Genomic DNA, 25,198 nt, shown 5'->3' on the forward strand with positions numbered 1-25,198 from the left:
CTGTCCAAGTAATGACCAAGTGTGCTTGCATCAGTAAACAATTTGAGGCTTTCTAAATGTATAAATTTAATCTGGGAAGCCTTTTTCATACCCGACTGAACTAATGGGAGTTTCCCACACAAATCATCATTGTTCTTTTGAAACCTTAGTTGTTTCTTTTGTTTTTCACAATGGAGAATTACTCGTATGAATAAAATCCAGTGACTAATGATGAGACAAAGATTTGGTCCTCTATCCAGCAGTCACAACTACGTTGGATAGTTTGTTTGTGTCCACATCTAAAATATTTCAACAGAAAGTTGGTTGTGGGAGACTTAATATAACGTATAAAATCATTTACTTGACAAATTTGTGTAATTCATTATTATCTCAGCAAAAAAAAAATAGTTGCAGTTTAACAAGCACGGGGAATATATATATATGCTGTTTTATTGTTATTTAATTTTAATATTTAACTTAATTTTATTATTTCATGTGTATATATTTACATTACATATACATACACATATATTCATACATACATGACATACAGCTATGAAGCACTGTTGCCTACTGTGAGCGTCTGAAGTTTAAAATGCCATTTTGCAGTTTACTTTATCTGAACGGCACTCTCATTTAGAACAGTGCAGAAGTCTAACTATTTGCTTTACTTTTTCTTTTGCTTTTTTTTTTCAGTTCTATCTTCCCCAGAAAACAAGGATATACCCTTACACGCAAACACTTTCCTTATTACAAACAAAAAACAATGTGCATTGTGAATACAGATTATGCCTTCACAATTTTTTTCTTTACTGTGTAAACCATTTTTTCTTTTGTAGGGGATTTCATAGCAATAACATCAAATCAATACCTGAGCGTGCATTTGTGGGTAATCCATCACTTATTACAATGTAAGTGATAACAGTTTATTCAGTGACTCTTCCTGGTAGAGCATGTGGAACTAAACACCATATTTGTGGCTATTTGTCTGATAGATCTTTTTGTGAGTGTAACATACAGTAATGCAAGCGAACAAGCTTATATCTTTCCAACCTCATGGAAAGAGTGGCAGTTTGCATACCCTATTTAAAGGGAGTGAGTACTGCTGCCTTAGCCTTGACCTTTCAGTTGAACTATTCCTTATAGGTCTCTTCGTTTTACTGGCAATGTAGAAGATAGCAAAAATTACTCCTGATGGATTCCAGTCTCAATTTCCATGGTTTTACGTGAGAATACTTGAGAATTGTCAAACCTCAGATTAAGAGATTGTAAAACAAATTTATTAAAAATAGTGACTCATCTTGAGCAGTGTTATTTTATGAGTAAAAGCAGCATGGCTTCAAAAACACAGTGGAACTCAAATGCAATGGATGGTCAACCTCCTCCAAGTGTGTGAAGTTCTGACTTCTTCACCTGCTAACTTTGTCTCATGTCATAACAAAATTCTTCATCTTTGGATTTCAATGTATGCAAACCTGGGAGAAAGAGGAGATGGGGTTTTTTTGGCAAGCTTCTGGTTTTAAATTCAAGGAGACTGACTACTTCAGTATTCAAAATATGGTTGATGGACTTAGGCTAGTGGGTAAGAAAAAGCCCAGAGGTGCGCCAAGTCTGTGGCTGAGAATACAGAGTATACTCACTTGCATATAATACAATTATGTAATGTGTTCTGAATATTTTAAAATATTTTTTATAAAATGCCTTTTTCGCTTTCTTTTTACAGACATTTTTATGATAACCCCATCCAGCTTGTTGGAAAATCTGCTTTTCAACACTTACCAGAACTCAGAACTCTGTACGTGTTTAATTTTGTTTTAATTGTCTGTATATGTTGCAACGTTAGAGCTGTCCCACACATCCCTCAACACAATTATATTGAAATGATGTTTTAAATTCTAGGACTTTAAATGGTGCTTCGCAGATAACAGAGTTTCCTGATCTGACTGGGACTACAAGTCTGGAGAGTTTGTAAGTGCTAAAGCAATATTTTTGCTTTGTTTTATATTTTTGGATACTATTTTTTCTAAAGAATGTTGTAAAAAAAAATGTTTTACAATCTCTAAAAAGTAATTTTTTTTTTATAAATGCTCTCAACAGGACCCTCACAGGAGCACAGATCACCTCTCTCCCCAAATCAGCTTGTGACCAGTTACCTAATCTCCAAGTGTTGTACGTTTCAGTAAGATTAATAACATTACAGTAATGCAAAAGATTAATGAACAAACAAAATCAATATGATTTTGAAATTACCCAATTGCTGCTATTTCTGTGTATCACATTAACTGCCTAGGAATTCAGAGCAGGGAGCAATTCCCCATGTTACTCAAAAATACCAGCCTCCAAAAGTTTACAATCCACGTACCAGTCAGGATTTCCCATACATTGTTGGAAAAGATAATTAATTTTCATATTTTTAGGACGGCTTAAAATGGTTCTCGATTTTCTTTTAAAAACTGCAGAGCTACATGGCCTTATTTTCATTCATTCTATGTCTCCTATAGTGTTTTCTTCTCTTTCTGAGGCAGATAACTCAGTGAAGTGAATGGAAAATATAACTGAGTAAGGAGTTTAGCTTTGAGTACTTTTTATGCTTCTCTTTTAGTTTCTTTTCCAAACACACACAAGTAGTTGACTGAAATTTTAATAGATTATTATTTGGCATAGTTGGGGCATACTTCTTATACCAAATATCCAATATTGTTTTAGCTTGAAAATGTCCTTGGAGTTTGCTTAATCACTAACGAAAGTAATCATTGTGTCCGCTTCTTTGAGATTCAGCCAACAGCACTTTCCTCTATGTATTACATCACTAGGAATGCATTTGATATTGCTTCTCTGGCCAACATTAAAATAACACTAATTATAACACATTATTTGAATACCAGCTTGGATGTCATGAACATTTCCAGAAAAATTAAGTTTTAGTTGATGGACTCAATATAATCATTTCCAGAATGATAAAAGACAGAAACAGTCTGTTGCCAGAAGGAAGTCTGCACACAGACTTTCTTTTGAATATGCCCTGTACTATTCAAAAACAATAAATAATCTCTAAAGTGAAGGCAAATAAATACAGTAGCAATTAATAAATTGTACAGTTCATGGAAGAGCAGAAGCCTCCACTGAAAATTCACATCCCGTATTCTCAGGTATCACTCAATATTATTGAAGCTGACATTTAAAAGGGCAGGGAACCAGTTTGGCAGCCATGTCATGTACACAGAGTTGCTTTTTCCCCATTCCCATCAGACTGGAACAAACATGCCACATTTTACAATGTGTACACAAGTTCACATTTAAGCTTACAGATGAGTTTTGCCTGCACCATGAAGTATAAGGGTGTGCTGAACCCAACCAGTTACTTGGAGACAGTGACCTTGAAGCAGCCTCCTGGCTCAGTTACTGCAGAACACCCCGCTCTGAGACACAAATCCTACAAGCACAAACACTGCTTGGAAAGCCAATTTTTTTATCCTACCTAGCCACCAGTGCTTCCAAACGTGGATGAACAAACACAGAGACTTCCCAGGTGCACCTGTAGTAAAGGTATATCTGAGAAGGTGGACTCCTCTCAGCACAGTTGGATACACGCTTCAACAGAGAGCCATAACCCCTGGCCCTCTGCTGCTGCCAAGAGCGTCATTTATTAACAAAGAGACAAAAAATCCCCAACCATCTTTTACCTTGGCTTAGAAGCTTCCAGCTCACTTGAACTCTCTGGCATGTCTGATCTGGACCACAGAGTACCTGTGAAGAGCACAAAATTAGGGGCAATAACCCTGCTGTTACAAAAATGTGTATATATTAATGGTAGCCTTTCTGCATAGTAAAAGCAGAGTGGAACTCATTAAAATCAGGCGCTGTTGTTACTTGCACCACTTTCACAAGTCAAATATAGAATCTACAAAATGCTCCTATCAGAATAGTAATTGTGAAAATAATTTTTTTTTCCAGAAAGTAAATGGGTAGATGTGATCCAATTTTAAAGGATTTGAAGCAGGAATGATAAGAGGTTTTTTGTTGATATTTTTTTTTGATAATATTTGTTGATAATATTAAATAATTGTGAAAAAGGACATTTTTTGTAATTATAGGTATAAGGTTTTACTCTATATTCTTTCCACCAGCAAAATTCCAATTCAGTTTTCCCCAAACAAGATGTATATATACGATGAAACTATTGAGAGTGAGAAGGGGAGGGGTGTATGGTTCTTTTCCTTTTTTTTTCCCCTCCAATTTCTGCAAATTGCCTGGGCTTGTTTTTGATTAGTTAGATTATACTATAAATCAGTCCAGATGTTTCAGTTATTCTGTAATTTGTTGAGTTTTGGCTCAAGTCATTTTAAGAGTTTTTTTCTCCCATGTAGTGATTGATTTCAAAGTTAGTTCCAATATCTTTAACCACATCACTCAGTTATAAGACATAACAGTTCTAAGGATCAGAGGCAGTACTGCTTAATTAAAAGTGTAGAACAGAAAGCTGATTACAGTTCATTGTGATTATTGCCAGAAAAATATAGGATATTCTCTGACAAAATGTGAGTATCTAGTATATATATGTATATGTGTATTTAATAGATCATTTAAAAAGGTTTAAATATTTGTCAAGTTAAACATGATGAACATGAAGTCTGTGATGCAAAGCCAGTACTCCCTTGAAGCAGACTGCTGATATTGTTACTGTAAAACACTCAGAAGTCTATGCTTCAGGCAGGAAATTGTCAGACAATGCAAGGCATTTGCAAAAGTAGGATATGGAGTTCATACATCCTACCTTTTCCCCTCATATCTCCTTCTCAGTTAGAAATAAAAATCTGACAGATGACAGGTGATAACTGAGTCCACTCATTTCTATTCTCCTGTAAAAACAAGCTATTTTAAATTGAGCATGAAGAGACACAAGGAAAGGAAATCTTTTTCTTTTGATGTTACTTTGAATATTAATCTTTTCTTCTCTTGTGTATTACAGGGATCTGTCTTATAATCTGCTGGAAGATTTACCCTGTTTTACTGCATGTAAAAAACTTCAAAAAATGTAAGCTTCAAACTATTCTAAAATGCCTAACAAGAGTCATCTGTATACAAATTTGCTTGAGCATCATTAATTTGGTTACTGCTGACCAATTTGACATATCCCAAATACATACCCTTACAATGCACCAGAGTGGATCATAAATAGTCTGAATTACCATGGAGCATCCTCCAGGTGCCTTTGAAACTGAGGAGATTCTTATTGCTATTTCAGTGACTTGCATCATAACGAAATTGATGAAATCAAAGCAGACACCTTTCGGCAGCTGGCTGCTCTTCGTTCTCTGTGAGTACGGCCCTAGCAGTGGTTCACTTGAGTTCTCAAAAGCATGGGGCATATTTACTATCTATTCATTGTCTGTCCACTGTTTGCCCCAAAACATCCTTGTTTCTATTTCTCCTTGCTTTGATCTTTCATCCGTTAAGTCATAACTGTGAAAGCAGAATAAACACTGTGAAGCTTAGCATCTGCAGCAATGAATTCAAAGATGTAAACTTCCAGCTATAAAAGCTGTTACTTGTGAACATTTCTGACAGAGGTGGAGAGAGATACTGAGCCAAAACTAGCATCTGATGGGAGGTTCACGTAAGAATCATCTCTAGGGAGCATGAAATCTTTATAGAGAACACTGTTCTCTATAAAGAAGAACAGTAAGAAATAGATTTCAAACTTGTATGTGTTTCTAGTATTCACATAGACACAGTAGAATAATTTTGTTGGGAAATTACTTTTGTAAGTTTTTACTTTTTTAAGTTTTTGAAGAATCAAGCCCATCTTTTTCTTTTTTTTTTAATTTAGTTGCTTGCAGGTGTTTTTTATTATTTTTTTTTTCAGGGGTGGTGAAGATTGTTATTAAGAAAATAAGCCTATTGACAATGGATTTGCTGTTCCTAGTCATGTCATGAGGGCCTCTTAGAAGTAGTCCATTACCCCACTCCTCTTTCTGCTGCCTTAACTGTGAAGCAGGCTGAAAACAACAGAGTTAGACTGTAAAAGTCATTAAGTTTTAGAGAATGTTGTCACCTTAGTAACTAACACCACTAACTGCCTAACATAATTTGAAAAAAATGTAAAAAGTTTTTGCAGTTTGAGATATGTAGAAGTTTATTGAAAATATTTGCATGTAATTAATACCTTTTTTATATTTAGGCACCCTAATCAAGTGTATGAAAACTTCCATATTCACTCAGTGGGTATGTAATTTTCTACTCACTTTTCTTGTAGGGATTTAGCTTGGAACAAAATTAAAATTATTCACCCCAATGCCTTCTCTTCTTTACCATCTCTGATCAAACTGTAAGTATTTATATATCTTTTACATTTAAATTTTCACATTTTTCTTGCAAGAACATGCAAAAATTTTGTAACTTGGTGCCCCACTCAGCAGAAATCGAGGCTTTCTCTCTCTATTCTAATCTTCTGATCTGTTGAATCCATTTCTAAATGTCTTTTTTCTTGTACTTCACTAACTCCCATAGGTATTGTGGAGAAGCTTCATATACCAGAGTATAATCACAGTGATTGGGCTCCAAGAAATATGTCAGTCTACCTGTCTTGCTTCTTTGAATTTGTTAGTAGTTCAGTCTCTATTATCAGCAATGCAGATACCTTACTAGTTGTGTATGAGGACTAGGGAACTGGATTCAAAATTAAATTAGAAACATTTTCCAGTAAGCATCTTTATTTCACTGATTCTTCTTTGATGGAATAGTTTTTCTTCTTTAGTAACTTCAGCCAGAGAAGTTAGTGGTCAAAACATCAGAATCCAAATTGCGTATGCCTTATTCACAAGCATCTCTGTCTTTAAAAATTTTTCCTGCTTCCCACTGTCATTGCAATACCTCGTTAAGGTACCCCCTGAGGCAGTGGATGCATGGGGAAGACATGAAAGAAAATTCCTCTGGAGTCATCCTACTCCAAAGTTGTTCACAAAGACATACAAATAATCCAGTAGTTGGATTTCAGAGTCATGGGAAACACGCATTTGGAAAGGGGTATTATTTTTTGTTAATGGAGGAAGCCTCCCCTCTGAATGGTGCAAAATCCCCAATATTGCCTATGGCATTCCTTTTTGGGTTCCTCCTCAGTGCTTTCGTACAGAAGAAGGGGTGAGGGAACATCATGCTACCAGCAATAAATTCTGCATTTGTTCAATAGCACCAAACAGCCACACAAAAGTAAAGAAAAAAAGCCTTCGAACACACAGAGTAAACCAGTGCACCGAGTGTTACCTGAAATGCTAGTCTGTTGCCTTGGTCTGACTGAAGTCAGTGGTAGATTTAGCCTTTTCAGCAGGACCAGAATTTCACTTTTGGTATTTAACTGTGTTGTGAGCAGTAGGACACACACATGCACAAACACAAGTGCACTATACCAGAAAAAGTAGAAGACCAGTCCATCAACATATCTCTTATTTTATGACTAGCCCTTTAGATTTAGATAGTCCTAGAGACAGGAACTTTTCAATCCACCCTTGCATCGGACTCCCCTTCTTTCTCCTTCTTGAGCATTAACCATCTTACATATTGCAGTGTAGATTAGTAGGAAGAGGACTGAAAAGGCTTATACGGTAAATGGAAGGGATGGAGAGCAATACAGAACAGAATACATCTGAGCTTCCCCCTCTTTGATTACTTTACCATTTCTCCTTGATCACAGTCACTTTTCCATTCACCTGTTTTACTTTGCCAAGTTATGTCTCTGTATTCATCTGCATTTTCTCAGCTCCTCAGACAAACCTTAGCATAGAAATATCACCTTCACTCTCTCCAGCCCAAACCTGTCCTACTCTGAAGTGCACTTCTTCACCATACACCTGAGCTCCTCCTTGTGTAGATTTCAGCGCAGCCATGCCCTCTCGTATCCCACTGATTTTTTTAGGGTGGGGGAAATTGTTCTGGTATTGGCTCCCTTTGATTCAACAGTCCATTTAATTATTTTTAAACTCATTTGCTGGTCTCTAAACTTGTATTTGAATGCTTAGAGTTAAAATTTGACAACAGAGATTATTCTTAATGAGTGCTAGGTATATACTACTAGCTTTGTGCTAGAGACATATGTGTATACTCCTGAGTGTTGCTGCAGCTTTGCTTTGCTGACTGGGGCCTCTCTAATGCATTCATTTTTTATCAATTTAGAATAGTATAGTCTGTTTTTCCAACATGACTCTTCTAGCACTGAAGAAAAAAATGAGAACCTGTAAGCTGATTTTTATTTGCTGTTATGCAGGGATGTGTCATCCAACCTTTTGTCCTCTTTTCCTGTGACGGGGCTACATGGTTTAACTCATTTAAAATTAACAGGAAATCATGCCCTACAAAGTTTGATATCATCTGAAAATTTTCCAGAACTCAAGTGAGTATATCATTAAAACTAATAAGCCACATTTGTGTTCATGTGCAGTGGAAGGTGTGTCAGTGTGTAAGGCATGTTGCTTCGTATTGTCAGTCTTTGATCTGTGGTATTAAAACTAAAGCAAATATGATAAAAATGATAGAGTTATTTTATTATGCTCACTTTTAACTGAAGAACTATGAAGTGTTTTGAAATATTAACCCCAGTACTTGCTTAATATGAGCCACATCTGCTTCCTGGTGATACGTTTCAAAAGCTGTTAAAACAATATTGCTAGCAGCTTAGTGATATCTCCTTCTACTGGACTGTGGTCACAGAACCTCCCTTATATTTAGTGAGAATTCAGTAAATATCAAGAATATACTTCTGAAGTTCCAAAATAATTTGCCATTTTTGTTTCAAGTAGAAATGAACATTATTTCTTTCCTGTAATATTTGATTAAGATAATACTTTACTGTTACTACTTAAATAGTTTGATGCTAATAATTTGCTGATGGATGCTGTATGATAGACAAAGGAAATGATCTCTAGAGATTATTTGAAGCTCTGCCAGTCACTGGATGACCATAGAGAAGTCACAGTACAGAATTTTGCCTCTGACTTCAGGATATTAGGGAGTGTCTCCTAAGTCCCTCTTGAATTTCTGTTTTAGTTGGAGGATGCCAACTGCAAAATATATTTTTTTCCTCATTTTAATGTAAAAGATATTGTAAATTTTGAAACAATTAAACAGTGTGAACATACAGAATCACAGAATGGTTGAGGTTGGACAGGATCTCTGGAGGTCATCTTGTCCAACCTCCTGCTCAAGCAGGGCCACCTGAAGACAGTTGCCCAGGACCACGTCCAGACAGCCTTTGAAGGTCTCCAAGGAAGGAGACTCCATCCTCATATCCTCACTTGATTTGGCTTTTGCACTGGAGAAGTTCCATAAGTCATAATAGGCAAACAACTCAAGGAGACATGTTACTGATGAAAAGGACTGGAGTGTTTGAAGATATGAATAAGGCAGTCATAAGTTGAAGTAGGGAGATGATTTAATGTTTGCATACAGCACTGGAAGGATCCACACTAGAGTACTTCTGTGATGTTATGTTAATATAAACAGAGAGAAGAGCTGCAAAAATGGTTCAAGGGTTAGGAAACAGTGCCTTAAAAGACTTAATAAACCCAATGTTTGTAGTTTGTCGCAGAGGAGATTGGGCAGTGACTTGATCACAGCGTATGAAACTACTTCGTAACACAAATGTTCAAAGCACTAGAGGCCTTACATAAGTCTTCAGATGAGTCTCAGAGGTCAAGAAGCAAGTATCATAAAAAGTTGTGCATGTCTGAGGCTGAGCTTCTGCCAGGTTTTCTTCTCTCACTGACTGCCCTCATGTTGAGGCACATGTCAATTCTAAAATGCCTTAATTTCTTAAAAAGAGTGTAAAGACCAAAAAAAATCGATCATTCCAGACTAGCAAATATATAGTAATATTTATACCACAACCTACTGGCATAAGAAATCCTGCAGTGGTCCTAGAATAATCCATTATTCAACTGAATTGGGTACAAGTCAGATTTTTTATTTTTTTTTCCTCAACATTTATGTTTTGTATGATTTTTCCACCAAATTATGTACATTGCTAAAATGCAACTACAGTGTAGTTACTCTGCACAAGTAATTAAAAAGGATGTCAGACAATAGCTTAAGGTTTTTTTTAAAAAGTTATTAAAAGTATGATTGATATATCTAGAGCTGATTAACATCTGTAAGAGCACATGATATCCAATCAGGAGAAAGTGGGGTAAAATCCTAACCTGTAGTCTGTAGGACTTCTACATTTTAATGAGGCCAGGACTTCACACAGGATCACTGCACAAACAGTGCATGAAGCACCAAACTTGAACAGAGATCTAAAACAAAATGTAATTTCACCCTTTGTAATTGTTGGAACTAGACATTGGTTACAACATTAAAGACAAATTCCTGTACAAAAGCTGCCTGCTCATCTAAATAGGTCACTGCTGTTCAATACACAAACACATCAAAGAGCTGAGCATCCTCTGCCCCACCTCCAGCAATGGCACAAGAATGCTCACAGAGCCGAGCCCAGCTTGCTATAGCAAGCTACGAGGAAATAAAGTCAAGCTGCCAACCACTCCTTCCTTCTTTATCTGATGCTTTGATTCAGTGCTGTAAAGAATTCAGTAACTAGCTCCGTCCATTGTAATTCTGCATTCCCATTCACCTTTGTGAGGTGGAAAACAACCTTGTATTCTCTGCTGCTTAATCCAAAAACAGAAATAGAGGCATTCCTTGCTGCAGAAAAAAAAAATCAGGTGTACAGATACCATCAGTAAGATAAGTAGTATATAAAAATAAATTTAGACAGTGTTTCTACAAGACTTTAATTTGACAAAGTCCAAATCTAATCACCCACATCAAATAAACACTAGCCATAGAAAGGAATGCTTCTGGCACTGTACGGCTGAGAGTTGCCTTTGTATTTTAATGTTAAAAGTAGCTGAAAGGAACTCCTTGGTCACCAGGAAGAGCTGATACTAGTTTCTCTGCATTGCAAAGTATATGTTGTCCAGTGTGTTCTGGATCCCACTCAGTCTGTGCATGTGTGCTTTACACACAAATTCAGAAGTATTTGCCAATTTGGGATCTATATGTATAGCCTAGTAACCCAGGGCGGGTAGGAGTGTGGAGGGGAACTGTTCAGGTTTAACAAAGGATGCTAGAAAGTCCTACAGGGAGGATAAGAAATGGGCATCACAATACAAAAAGGATGATGAGGTGCTTGAAAACCTCCAGAGGAGGATGACAAAGCTGGTATTGGGGCTGGCAGGCGTGTCCCATGAGGGCAGGCTGAGGCCTTTGGGCTGCCTGGGCTGGAGACAAGGAGGCTGAGAGGCGACCTCCTGGCTCTCGGCAGCTTCCTGAGGAGGGCGAGCGGGGAGGGAGGTGCCGGCCTCTGTTCCCCGGGACACCTGGGGACGGCCCAGAGCTGCGCCAGGGGGGCTTCAGGCTGGGCACGAGGAAAAATCTCTTTGTGAGGGTGGCCAAACCCTGGACCAGGCTTCCTAGCAAGGTGGTTGATGCCCCGTGCCTGCCGGTGTTCAAGGGGCGTTTGGACAGTGCCCTCAGTAAGGTGCCTTAACTTATGGCTAGCCCTGAAGTGGTCAGACAGTTGGACTGGATGATCTCTGGTGGTTCCTTCCAACTCAACTATCCTGTTCAAGAACACATTTGCTCTCTTTCCTTGAGCCTAAAATATCCACTAGCTATTCATTTCCACAGCTATATCAATGTCTTCAAAGAAGTCTGACACTGCAAGTTGCAGTCATCACCTTGCAGAACTTTCAGCATTTCTTTTTATAAGGTGTTTTGTGGTTTGTTTTTGTTGGTTTTTGTTTGTGTGTTTGTTTGTCAAAAAAGGGGCATTTCTGTTGGGGATGTGGATTGCTTTTCAACCCAAGTGACTAGGTATGGGTTAGTCTAGTAAGCTAAGGGTTTAGTGATAGTTTATTTAAGGGCTTCTAGGAAATGTTTATCAAAATGTTTAATCAGGATAATCTCCATATTTTAAAAGATGACATGCACAGAAATGAATTAGAAATTACATATTTAAATCTGCTGGCCTGAAGTTGCATGATAGCTAGATCTTGGTCACCTTGAACTTTTATCGGAGTACTTTAAAAACAGCTTATATAACTTCTTGTATTGGGTACAAGAGTACAGATTGTTGTTACTAATTCCCTACAGAAATATAAGTATATAGAATATAAATGCCCCCAAATGCACTAACTTAAAAATCACTTCAGAGCTTAGGGTTCACTTTGTTCCACTTTGTACCGAGCCTTTGGCTAGTGCACAAGTCCTATTGGTATTGGGCCTGCTTCAGACAGACTCCCTGCTGGATTTTCCAGGACATTAAAGGTTGCTTGGAACATTCATTATGTTAATTTACATGATCAACCTGTTGAAGGTAACCTGAAAGTAGGATACAGTTCTATTTTATTCTTTTTAAGACAGAATAACCTAGTTACCTATTTATCTCTGAAGCTTTTGGTTTATTGAACTTTTGAAATTAAGATAATTTTTTAGGTTTTACTATGTACTATTGGGGAACTGCATATTAAATATCTCCACTTCCAAAGTACAAAGTGTATCCAAGGAATAGAAGTAGTCTGTAGAAGTTGAACATATGTAGTTCTTACTTACTACCCCAGAATTTGGACATCCCCGAATGAATGGAATTCAAAACATACAGGAAATCAGCAATTTTCTGGCAACAGAAAACCTCAAAATCTTTGAAACTCGCTCACTCATTCTCAGTTTTGTGTTAGGAATACCAATGATATTAAAGGAGTTAGGAATGAACACGCAGTGTCCTGCAATGACTGTGCTCACTCCTGTGAGAATTAATAAAGTAAAGCCTTTTTTCAGTGACATCTGTTTTCACATATGCTGCATTTGTGATTCATTCCCCTTTCAGTGTAGACTACTGCTTCCTTGGTCTGTGCACAAAAGACAATCTCCTTTTTGCCATTTTACTGTGATAAAATTTGATGTGAAAAGAGAGAGATGAAGTTTGAATCCAAAATTAGATCTCATTTTCCCCAAACTGGAAAAATTATCATTGGGAAGTGAAGTTTTGGTTCTGCCTGTTAAGCAGGTAGGCGCAGTTGTGATGTTGCCCTTTTTTAAAAGAAGCCATTAAGAAAGTAATGTGGAGAAATTGTGGAGTTATACTGTAAAATTATTAAGACATAAAAAAGAAACAGAACTCTTAAGGGTAACATTCAATAAACTGCAAGTCATGTTCTATATTCATATCTCCCATGAAAATGCATAAGAAAGCTTCACTGTGCCTTTACTAAAATTACCCTAGAAATCATCTGCATGTCTGATGTGGAATTCTATTTGTGAATCCTCGATTTGTATCATCATGATTGATTTTTACCCTTAAACATTTTGACTTTCAATCATGGCTACTTAATCAAATTAATTTGTGCTAACAATTGAAACTGTGAGCAGTACAATTGAGTAACTCTGGTGCTCTAAACCAGTATCATGGCATGCTTCCTTGTTCTTCTACAGGGTCATGGAAATGCCTTATGCTTATCAGTGCTGTGCCTTTGGAGCTTGTGAGAGCCACTACAAAATCTCCAGCCAATGGAACAAAGATGAGAATAGCAGCATTGATGATTTTCACAGGAAGGATGTTGGGTTGTTACAAATTCAAGGTAATTGTCACCTTTTGCTTTTAAATCTACCTGAAGGCTGTGATTTTTCTAGTAAGCAATCTGTGATGTTAAATCCAATACTCTTTCGCAGTCACCAAGGCAGTACCTTCCTTTCTCTTGCCTGGTAATATGTCAGTGTTCCCAAGCTTAGCAAATTCATTTTGTCAGGTCTATCTTTCAAAAATCTCACTCACTCTTCCTTCTCTCCAAATAATAACGTGGGAGGTGAAATCTTCCGTTTACTTGAGAGACAGGGAAGTGGTGCTGGTATGTAACCCCATACAATAATAGGGCAGCAAAGATTCAATTCTTGCCAGCTTTGGAAGTAGCAACACCTTGGCTATTGTGCTGTGTACATGTTTCAGGATCTGTCACAGAGCTAGTGTGGCTACTTAGGCATAGCTGCTGGGTTTTTTTCTCAGCACTTCCTGGGTACCAAAGAGCGCATCTGCTCTCAAGAACAGAAGTTCACTGTATTTTTCTTTCCCTTCAGCACAAGGTCTGTTATTTGACCTGTTACGTAAGTGTATACATGCATTTTATATCATCCTGCTGCTTTCTTTGCTATTTCCACTCCTGCAAACCAGTGTGTCTCAGAGTTCAGGGCTAGTCCCAGCAAGAACAGAGCCAAGAATACATAAAGTGATGACACAAGAAACATAAAAGAACCTGGGTTAATTCTTAGTATCTTGGCACAACAGTGGAATTTGTATTTTAAACCCCTTCCTAGGCAGTCATCACACTACAAATTAGGTAATGGAGAATGTACCTTTCTAAAAGTGATTATTTTCAGAGAAGTAATGGTGCCAACTTTTTAAATAATCTTGAGTAAAGTGATTCTAAACCAAGTAAGCATACATCTGCTTCTGCTTACAGTTTGGCAGGCAAAGAGATGAGAACAGGCCTTAAATACCGAAGATGTTTTTGGAGTTTGTACTAAAAGAAATTTCCCTGAAAATTGCAGTATCAAATCTGGGTATTTCCTCCCCCACAGATGAGCGTGACTTTGAAGATTTTCTGCTTGACTTTGAAGAAGATTTGAAAGCTCATCATTCAGTGCAATGCTCACCTTCTCCAGGTATGAAACTGCCAAGTACCTAGGAATCTAAGCATAATACTACCAGATATTTGAAATGCAGAACAAACTCTGAATCTGAAACAAGGACAGTAACACTATGTTCTGCAATAATTTGATGAGACTGGATACATTGTACAAAAATACAAAATTCTGCATTGAAGTTCAGAAAAATATTCAGGTACTGAATTCATCTATGAATGTACCAGAAGTTTTGGAGTCCTCTGGCAGATCCTCACTCCAAGCCCCTTACCACAGGAATTGATCCGCCTTATCGAGGGAATGGAAAAGCAAAGGTTCTCTTCTGCCAAGAAACAGATAATAGAACAGAATCTTTGCTCACTCATTCCTTTGCAAAGCTGAAGTAATTCTTCTCAACTTCATTGAGTTATTTTACATTTGAGCTTCTCGAACAGCACACAGTTTAGTTCAATGTCTAGGATGTACCGTACTGTACTATATTAACATACACACAAGGGACTCCCAGCACTGTCATTTTTTTGTAGAATAGTGTATCCCTGTGGAGTAACATGTGTTTTTTTTTTAAAGTGATTAAATTGGAAACTAATTCCACTGAAAGTTTCCTTTAAGGCAAGGAAATAATTTAGAATGTTGCTTCTAGTTTTAGCATCCTGACTCAGCAAGCAGTTTCCCTAGCCATTCTTAAATTGTAACACATGAACAAAAAAATGCAAGTGACAGCTGGTACTTCAAGACTCATTCCAAGCCAAGATTCTTGTTTATAACAGCAAATAATAAATGAAAAGATGTTATGTGAAGAGAGATAGAAAAGGTAGGAGGCCAAAGAAAGAATTTAGAAGCATTTGACCATCCTGTATTTCTCCTATGGCCTCCTTTGGAACTATCAAGTTCACAGAAATGTCCTCATCTTCAAGGTAAGTTATCACCAGACCTAAGAGAAAATCTAGCTTCCATGCTGTTCTTTCAAATGGTATCTTAGAAAAACTTACAAACTGACACAATGGGTGCTTCTGCCTACTGGATGGCAACAACTGTAGTCATATGGAATACATCTCAGCTGCTCGGGTTGTGTCTGCATAGACAATCAGAGACCACTGTGGAGGACGTGCTTTGAGGAAGCACAGCTGACTAGTATTAAGATAAATAATGTTTCTGAGACAGCAGAGTATTCAGCTTCAATCACACAGCATATACACCTCAAAACTATGAGAGGACAGCAGGCTTCAGTCATACGGACCTGACTTCAGCCACAGATCATTGGAAACACCTCCAAAAAGGCAGCCCTTACACATACAAATACAGCTTCAATTTTCTATGATTCGGAACACTTTGGGTCACAAACTGTTTGTTGCAGGCTGCTAAGATGATGAAATCAATGAGCCACATAAGCCTTCTCCTCTTACAACCTAGCTCACATATTTGACCTCAAGAGAATACAAAACTGACAATCCAATTTTATTTGGTGCCTATCTTCAAACTACCTTCCCCATTTATCTTCATATCTCATGGATGTGTCATTCTGGAACTGCTGTATCAAACAGTCTATGAAACAATACATTTCACTTTCTGCAGTGCTCGTTCCTTGCCTGCAGTGTCGCTTAATAGTCAACTTAAACAGAAAAATTTATTTGAATCTTAAATGAAAGATTTAAATATTCCACTATAGGGATATTTTCTCAAATAGGTTAGTCCCAAAAGGTCTGTTTGTAGCCAAACTAAAACATGTCAAGTCTTCTATCATTATTAAAATTCTTCAAGAACCCTGATCTCCTCTAAAAGGTTAGATTTCTCCTCGGAGTCTAAACTGAATCATCTCAGATCATATTGGATCCCTATTCAAACTTGTAGCACTATGGTCCATCCTGCATTTGTCTATGAAGATGGGATATTTAATAGCCATTACTTCAGTGAGAGTGGTGGAGATGATGGCAGACTTAATGATGACACCCAGATTTCTCTGTCTGTGCAACTTGCCTCTAAGGATCCATTCCAAATTCCTGACAGAAAACATTACAAAATGCATCATGAATTTATTTGGAATGGATTTGTTTAAAAACCCATGTTCTCTTATTCTTTTCAATGCTATATGCGTTAAAATGCTTTCTTCCTCACACATAGGATATCAAAAAATAGGCCTGGCCTTACACTTGCAAAGGTCAAAGCCATTTAAGTCATATCCTGGAATCATTGTGGATGAAATAGAGAAAATGAAGAGCAAAGCAGTCTTCTGAAAAGACACTGCAAAGGAGACTTGGACCATGTAATGACATGTTATTAGGTAGCCAAAGTGCATCTGTCCATATCCATTACATCACACTTCACCAGGACTCATTAGCACAGCCACCCTTTTCTTTCCTGAGAAATTACCCATGGTATTCATACTGCACGTGTACGACTAGGCAAATATATATATGTATGTGTGTGTATATATATATGTATGTATATAATATTTGGGTTGAGGAACAAAGACTCGTGTAACATGCATATGAGCAGCACATTATTGAGATCTCTACTACAAAGAAAGAAAATTTTCAGATCCCCTTTTACAATAAAATTCAGTGCTTGATTGTGCTGAGAACTTTTGCAAGAGGCATGAAAGTTGAAGTCTTACAAAGTACAAAATTAATTTTTAGTTTACATGGGTTTCCCTTGCCCTTTTGTTTGTTTGTTTTTGTCTTTTCAGGTCCCTTCAAACCATGTGACCATCTGTTTGGGAGCTGGCTCATCAGAATTGGAGTGTGGACCATAGTGGGTTTGACCTTCATTTGCAACGCACTGGTGACTGCTACAGTTTTCAGATCTCCGTTGTATATGTCCTCCATAAAGCTTCTGATTGGTCTAATAGCTATAGTAAATGCCTTCATGGGCCTTGCCAGTGGAGTACTGGCTAGTGTGGATGCATCAACTTTTGGTAGCTTTGCTCAGTATGGAGCACGGTGGGAAAGTGGAATTGGTTGCCAAATGACTGGTCTTCTCTCCATTTTTGCTTCAGAAGCTTCCATTTTCCTCCTTACCTTAGCCGCACTGGAACGTGCATTCTCTGTAAAGCATGCTACAAAGTTTGAAACAAAATCCTCTATTGTTAGTGTCAAAATTGCCATTTTCTTTTGTTTTATGTTGGCACTTATCATTGCAGTAATACCACTCCTCACTGGGAGTGAGTATGGGGTTTCTCCGCTTTGTTTGCCATTACCATTTGGAGAACCCACTGCTATGGGCTACATGGTAGCACTGGTGTTGCTGAACTCACTTTGTTTTCTGGTAATGACTGTTGCTTACACAAAGCTCTACTGCAGTTTAGAAAAGGGAGAACTAGACAACATTTGGGATTGCTCTATGGTCAAACATATAGCCTTGCTACTTTTTACTAATTGCATTCTTTATTGCCCTGTGGCCTTCTTATCTTTTTCCTCCTTACTAAACCTCACTTTTATCAGCCCAGAAGTGATAAAGTCAATACTGCTAGTGATTGTCCCACTGCCTGCGTGTCTAAACCCACTCCTTTATATACTTTTCAATCCACACTTCAAGGAGGACTTGGGAAGTTTGCGAAAGCAAACATTGTTATGGAGGAGATCAAAACATGCTAGTCTGATCTCTGTGAATTCAGAAGACATAGAAAAACAATCTTGTGACTCAACACAAGCATTGGTAACCTTCACAAGTGCTAGCATATCATACGACATGCCTACCAGCAATTCACTAATGCCATCATCTTATCAAATGACAGAAAGCTGCAATCTTTCATCAGTAGCATTTGTTCCATGTCGCTAGTTTCAGTGGCAATGCAGAAAATATCAATGTTTACAAATTATTTAATCCCAAAAATAAGTATGGGTGTGCGTCTACAACCTAGAGAATGCCTCTGAATTATTTTTACATGCATCACAAAACAGATGATGACAAAAGTTGCAGCAGGCTGAAAATCCAATACTTGAGCCTTCACAGCCTGTCTCCGAAATGCTGGAATGAAGAGAGAAACTGAAAGCTGTTGCGGTTTGTGCAGTTGTGTTGGCTGCTCTCTTTTAAAGTACCACCACTCAGAAAAGGCAGTTGGTCAAGAGCAAAAATACCATGTTAAATTGGTAAGCTTTTTCTTCACCTGGCAGTTTGTTTCAGGGGTTGGGTTTTTGTTTCTGTTTTCCTGTTTATTATAAGTCGAACTTAATTCAGTGTCTGTATTCAGATATTCAGTGTCAAGATTGTTTTTATAAGCATCCGTGTGTGGCCCTCATTCAGCAGGGTATCTAAGTGGAAAAGTATTCCTGTTGGAAGTCCTAAAGGTTTCTGCAGAATAGACTTTGATGAAGCTCCATGTTCAGCTGATAGAATTCATTTAACAGTTTACCTGCTCTTAGGATTGGATTGGATCTTGGATTTTTTTAGAAGTCAGATGACTTGACATTTTTAATTGTCAGTCAAAACCACAAAAATAATATGGTAGGAAGGAAATTAATTAAAATCCTGCTGAGCACTTAAAATGTAATCATAAATGGCAAGCCATTGTCACATGGATATTTTTCTAGTGAGGTTCTGCAGAGCCTGGTCATGAATTGCTAGCATGCCAGCAGAATTACTTCCAGAATTACTGCTGATAAAATTAGTAGATGAGGGACTCAGAATTTGAGAGTGGGAAATACTACATAGCAAGTCATGAATACAGGAAGACTGGTGTGCTGAGTACAAATAGGTGACACCAAAGGCACTCACATAGAAACAATGATTTAAGGTCATTTGTCTAGAAACAAAAACAGTAGTCCTGCTCATAGCACAATTTCTGTCCTGTGAAACAGTGCTTCTAGAAAGCCTCTAGCTCATGGTCCTTAGTCAGATGAAGATTCAGAGGCCACTGCATCCTTTTGGCTAAGGATAGATGAGGGAATATTAAGTAGGAGTGAAGAGGTTGTATGATTTGTGTTCTTAGCACTGGTACAGGCACTACTGGAATATTTCAGACAGTTCTTGTATTCACACACTGTAAAGAAGACTGGGAAATTGAAAAGGATTTGAATATCATAAATTTACAAAACAACTTATCAAAGAAGTGACTTGATCACAGTTTATAAGTAGCAGCTTCTGGGAAAAGAAGTTTGAGAGCAGAGGACTAAGTCAAGAGGAGAAGGATCTAGTATGGACCCCTGGAAGTTGATGTTAGGGATATACAACACAGAAATAAAGGTACCAATTGTTGACAGTGATGGTCATTAGCAAGCCAAGCAACTTAGCATGGCTTGGGGTGAACTATCCGTCATCACATATGTATAAATTCAAATTGGATCTATTGCCAAAAAGTTATTGGAGCACCTATTGGTATTCAGGGATGCCTGATGGCATTAGTTTACGAGTAGGTTAGATTAGATTAACACAGAGTTACTCTCTGGATTTAAATCTATTAATACTTTGCTGAATCAAGGCATTTACATTTAGACATCATGCAATTAGATGAGAAGAAACTTCAAGTCTTTGCCAAGTCTGCTGGCAAAATATCTCAGATGACAGAGCTCCCTTCAATTCCCCCAAGATCAGTCTTTGACCTTAGTCAAGCCATTAGAGGACATTCCAGTCATCCTTTTTTAGAGCTGGAACCTTTTGCTCAAGTGAGCTGATCGCTTAAGACACGGAAGTGAAGAGTTTTTGATTTTTTTTGTTGTTAAAAATAGCTCCCTGAGGAGTAACATTTAATAGCCCAGTAATCACTTCTCGGTTAATGGCCACTCAGCTTCTGGGTGAATGAGACTAATTTCTGAACATTACCAAGGTTAGCCTAGCCCAGTAATTAAGGTAATCAGTTACAGATGATCACGGTTGTTCATCTGTTACTGCATATGTAACTTCCTGGGACTCCAAGAATGGATTTTCACAGTGAAGAATCTGTTGCCAACAATGGATATGCCCTGATTTTCTTGTCCATTCACATTGGCGTATTTTTAGTTTTGCAGTTACAGATGCCATCAGTTGACTTTGGCTGACATGTTCATCTTTCAGGAAAAAAATGAACCAATGCTGAAATTATGTACGATAAAGTCAGCTGAGTACTTATCTTAATCCTTTATCTCTTGTGGGTTTTGAAGCAGTGCAGCATACAGCTGGAGAACGATGCCTGAAACCACTTTGGATTAAACAGAGGATCAGTCAACCATTGCACAATACCTATTACCATGTTTACTTAGCTTTAATTTAACTTGGGTCCATCTGTGCTGCACTGCTTAATGTCAGTGAAATTCCTTTCAGCTCGCTATATTTAAGAAGTTTGTAAAGTGATTTGAGAAGCAAGATAATGTTATAATTCTAAAGACTAGTTAAAGAAAGCTTCTTTTATCAGAACTTTTTTAGCTTGCAGAAAGTCCTAAAGGCTTTGTGTCTTATTTTTGTAAGCATGTTTGAAATATTTTGATCAAATATTTTAAACTTGAAATTGTTAAAATTCATTTAATAGATTTTTAAAGTAAAATTTGTAAATATAGAACTGTATTTATTATTACAGTGAAATGCAACCACAGTAAAGGACATGAGATTAAGCCCTGTACAGTTTCATATTGATATTTGCTATATTTTCTGCTCATATATATTACTAAATTCATTATCTGTAAATAATATAATGTAAATGTGTAGTGATTGTAAATAGATGACATGCTTTCTTTTCTATCAGTGTTCCAAACATATGTAAGTTGTAATAAAATGTGACTACCAGTAAAGAGCATTTAATCAGGGCCTAACACCTCACAAAATGGTGTGCATCCTCAATTAGTCCTTCCCAAGTTATTCTAATACTTACACTAACCGCCCCAAATGTCCAGAATTCTTGGTGAAGTATAAATTACAGGTCGTGGGTTCTCATTAGGTGCCCTGGGGAGCAAAAAAAAAAAGATGAATAGTGTTTCATTTCAACATAGACTGTCTTTTACAAAAAACATTACTCGTAGACCCTTACGAACAGATTCTGCTCCCTGCACGTCCTAGTTTTCAGTGACAATTTCTCACAACTGCCGCACAAGAGACTCTCACCTCAGACCCGTGTGACACAATGGATGTGCACGAGTACTCAGAAAGTGCAGTCAGGCATTGGGACGGATTGCCCAGGGAGGTGGTGGAGTCACCATCCCCAGAGGTGTTCAAGGGAAGGTTGGATGGGGTGCTCAGGGACATGGTTTAGTGGGTGACATTGGTGGTAGCGGGATGGTTCGACCAGATGATCCTGGAGGGCTTTTCCAACCTCAATGACTCTATGAGTTACCCAGCAGATTTCAGGTCACAGTGGACCACAGGAGAGATGAAGGTCTGCTGCACAAGGCTGCTGCTGGCAGTATATGCCAGACAACGAATTCTCCCATGTGCCTTTTCATTTTCTCTCCAACGCTGTATGTGGCAGACGGAGCTGGTCGGGGGATTACCAAACAGCTGGCAAAGTTCAGATGATACACAGCAGAGAGGCAGTGGCAGCATCACATACAAAACGCATGGCACGCAGGTGCCGAGGGTAAGTGGAGGGTGCAGCACAAGCATGGGACTGGCAAGAGTCGGGTAGCTCAGGCTGCACCAGAGCTTGCAGCTCAGTTGAATTAAAGACAGGCAGCAGCTAAACAGTCAAGGTCTAGGTACATCTAGGTATCGAGGAAGGGCAAGGCAGTGGATGCATTCTTGTTGGGAGGGACCACAGCACAGAGCAGTTAGTTATATGTGCTTGGCTTTTCAGAGATCATGAGCCTGGGTCCCTTCTGTGAAGAACCTGAAAGAGGTGAAACACCAATGAAGGACAAATGCTGAGAAAGCAAACAATCGTTTAGGCAGGAATTCAATCCACATGGGAAGTAACAAGCTACAAAGCTAAAAAAAAAAAAAAATTAAAACGATCCCAGATGAAAATAGGTTTTAGCAGGGGGTGTGCAGGTTCTCAGCACAAATGAGAAAGGCAGAGTGGGCGGGGTCAGTGCAGCTGGAAGGCCAGTGAAAAAGAAGTACTGTCGATGGGTGAGTTTTGGGACAGTCTTGTTAAGGTGGGACAGGATCAGCAGTGAATGGGGATGAGAAGGGCATTAAATATCTGCAGAAGAAAAAAAGATGCATGGCAAGGCACAGGGGAGTGCACAACTCAAGGAGGAGAGAGGGTTTCAAGAGACAGGAAGCAAATAGCAGAATTTTATGGGATGTTAAGAATAGTGTTGGAGTTTTGTGATGGATGAAGAGCTCGGGTTCGATATAAAAAGATGGAAGTGCAATGGCTGAGGAGACTGAAATGGTAAGAAAGCAGGCAATGAGGAGGCTTCCACATGCAGTTACTTGCTCCAGACAAGTAAAGAGCTGGGGGCCTGTGGAAGAAGAAGGAAGTTGCATTTTTTGAGTAAGGAAATACTATGGCTTGACCACAGAAGAGCGACAGAGTAGCTACAAAGGAAGAACGGGTTGGTTAGCAGAAGCCTCAAAGCAGAAGAGAAAAAGAGCCATCAAGGTTTTATGCCCTGATACATAGAAGAAAAATTTTCATCAACTTATTTGCCAAATAGTGAGCAGTAGGTACTGTGGTCAACTTCAGTATTCTGGCGATCTCAAAGGACACACAAGCACAGGTGGGTGACTTCTGCCTTAAAGCACTCATGCCACAGAAGTGCAGTGTTACCACCAGTAACAGCCGAAGGAGAGTTTAGCACATCCTCTCCTGATGGGTTATTTTGGTAGAGCAGACAGAGCACGCCACCAGCTCACTGCTCTGGCACGCTATATACAATACCAGGTTTTAGTTGGGAACTCAGAAAGCCCTCAGGGAAGCTGCAGATACAAGTTTGGCCAAGGCAAAAAGCTAGCCAGAGAAACAAGTGAATGCCATGAAGAAGATGGGATGACCTGTAAGAAAAACAGAAATGCATAAAGGCCAAGCTTTAGCAGACACCAGTGGAGAAGCACCGGGAATGACACTGCAGGATAAGCTGCTTCAGCTGGGCATGTGGCTTCAGACCTCCTTCCCTTGGTGGGGGAGAACATCCCTGGGTAACCTGGTGGTCGTACTTAATCTCAAATTGAGACCAACCATTTGCACAGTCCTTGCTGCTGCTGCTCCATGTTTGCGTTCTGGCTTAGTGGCCCGCATATAAGAGCCAGCCAAAGTATCTCCTATCTCTGTCCTCTGTAATAGGAATTTCAGCTATACAGCATATTTCCTCTGACTGTTGAATAAAAGACTGGAACAATAATCTCATAATCAGACATTTCTCTACCGTCAGTTTAGGTCACTGTATGAAAGTTAAGGTCTTGCTGAAAAACCTTATTATTCAACCACTTAAGGAAAAGCTTAAATTGTTAAAATGTGTGTAGCAAAATTAATGGTCTTCCTCCAGGAAAGCACTGGAAGTCAAGAAAGTGGAGATAAAGGAGTAAGAACATGAACACAGGAAAGCTAACAACAAAAGAACAGAACTAGGATCACAGCAGCAAGAACAACATTGTTAGAAAATCCTTTCCGGGTCTGTGAGGTGTAATAACTGTGCAGAAGCTCAGGTGCAGCAAGAGGGCACAGCACTCAGCCTCCAGCAGAGCTGTGCTCCTTCCACCAGCAAAGGATGGACCAGCATCTCCACCAACCATAACATTTGTCTCCCGTTCTCTTTCACTAGCATGGCAATGATAATTCCGTAAGGGACAAACTTATCACTCTCCAACAATGTTATTATTAAAAGTAATTGGGTGTTATTGTATGTTATCTAAACTAAGCTCAGGAAATTGATTCAACTCTTATCTGTCTTTGCTACAAGAGAGTCCCATCTATATGAAATTAGGAATTTAAAAGAAGAATGCAAATTTACCGATGCTAATAAATGAAGTAGAAAGAATTCCATGTGTTTATACCTAACACAAGTGTGCTGGAAAGAAAAGGCAGTATCAACATTAAGAACATCTTGTTCACATAACGAGAATCACAGACTTCTGCTTCAGTGACTCTGGAGACATAGGAAATATGAGTATATTCCCTCCATAAAACAGTTTGTTGTGTCATTGACAAAATTATCTAAGGATCCAATCTCAGCCATAGGAAAAAACAAACATTACAAATATTCCTCTTGAGAGCTGGCCCACAGCCAGGATTTCTAAAAAACTCAGTCACAGACAAAGAGTCCACTCAAAATCCCTATTTAATCTTTTCACAGGTGGCAACATTTTCCACTTGTCAAGCAAAAAATATGCCTTCATTAGTAAGGGAAAAAACTCCATCTGTGAATCTCAAGACTTCCACTAAGTATAGTGCATGCACATACCAAGAGTCTTCTCCAACTGGCTTTAAAAGTCTCAGGACTCCAAAACTAATACTTGAAGGAAGTTTCAAACATCTCCTTTTTCATCTGGAGTCATTCTTGATATGTAATCATTGTTTTGACAGGTGTCTGCAGTTATTAATTTTGTTCCATGCATAACAAGAGCTTCTCAAGACCGTCTATAGATTTCACTGCAGTTATTGTCAGCATTTACAGTTAATGAACTGACTTTATCATTGAGGAAGGAGCTCTCCCAGCTTTTTAAGAAAAAAAGTAATTTGGGAGATTGTTTT

At 38.3% G+C, this 25,198-nt stretch overlaps 1 protein-coding gene across 3 annotated transcripts in view; it reads left to right on the forward strand.

Annotated features, from left to right (window-relative positions):
* The window catches only part of LGR5 (leucine rich repeat containing G protein-coupled receptor 5), a 101,525-nt gene that overhangs the window by 70,562 nt on the left and 5,765 nt on the right, over positions 1 to 25,198 (forward strand). For 2 of the 3 annotated variants that reach the window (XM_035543944.2, XM_035543946.2), the window contains exons 8-18: positions 819 to 890; positions 1,703 to 1,774; positions 1,879 to 1,947; positions 2,077 to 2,148; positions 4,949 to 5,014; positions 5,225 to 5,296; positions 6,236 to 6,307; positions 8,240 to 8,365; positions 13,462 to 13,607; positions 14,602 to 14,685; positions 17,348 to 21,186. In XM_035543944.2, coding sequence (XP_035399837.1) covers positions 819 to 890; positions 1,703 to 1,774; positions 1,879 to 1,947; positions 2,077 to 2,148; positions 4,949 to 5,014; positions 5,225 to 5,296; positions 6,236 to 6,307; positions 8,240 to 8,365; positions 13,462 to 13,607; positions 14,602 to 14,685; positions 17,348 to 18,438 — 1,942 coding nt within the window. In that variant the 3' untranslated portion in view covers positions 18,439 to 21,186. Of the gene's footprint in view, positions 1 to 818; positions 891 to 1,702; positions 1,775 to 1,878; positions 1,948 to 2,076; positions 2,149 to 4,948; positions 5,015 to 5,224; positions 5,297 to 6,235; positions 6,308 to 8,239; positions 8,366 to 13,461; positions 13,608 to 14,601; positions 14,686 to 17,347; positions 21,187 to 25,198 lie in introns of those variants that run through there. The other variant, XR_004778197.2, reaches the window with a different exon arrangement.

The sequence above is a fragment of the Cygnus atratus genome, chromosome 1, assembly GCF_013377495.2.
Source record: "Cygnus atratus isolate AKBS03 ecotype Queensland, Australia chromosome 1, CAtr_DNAZoo_HiC_assembly, whole genome shotgun sequence".
NCBI lineage: Eukaryota > Metazoa > Chordata > Aves > Anseriformes > Anatidae > Cygnus > Cygnus atratus.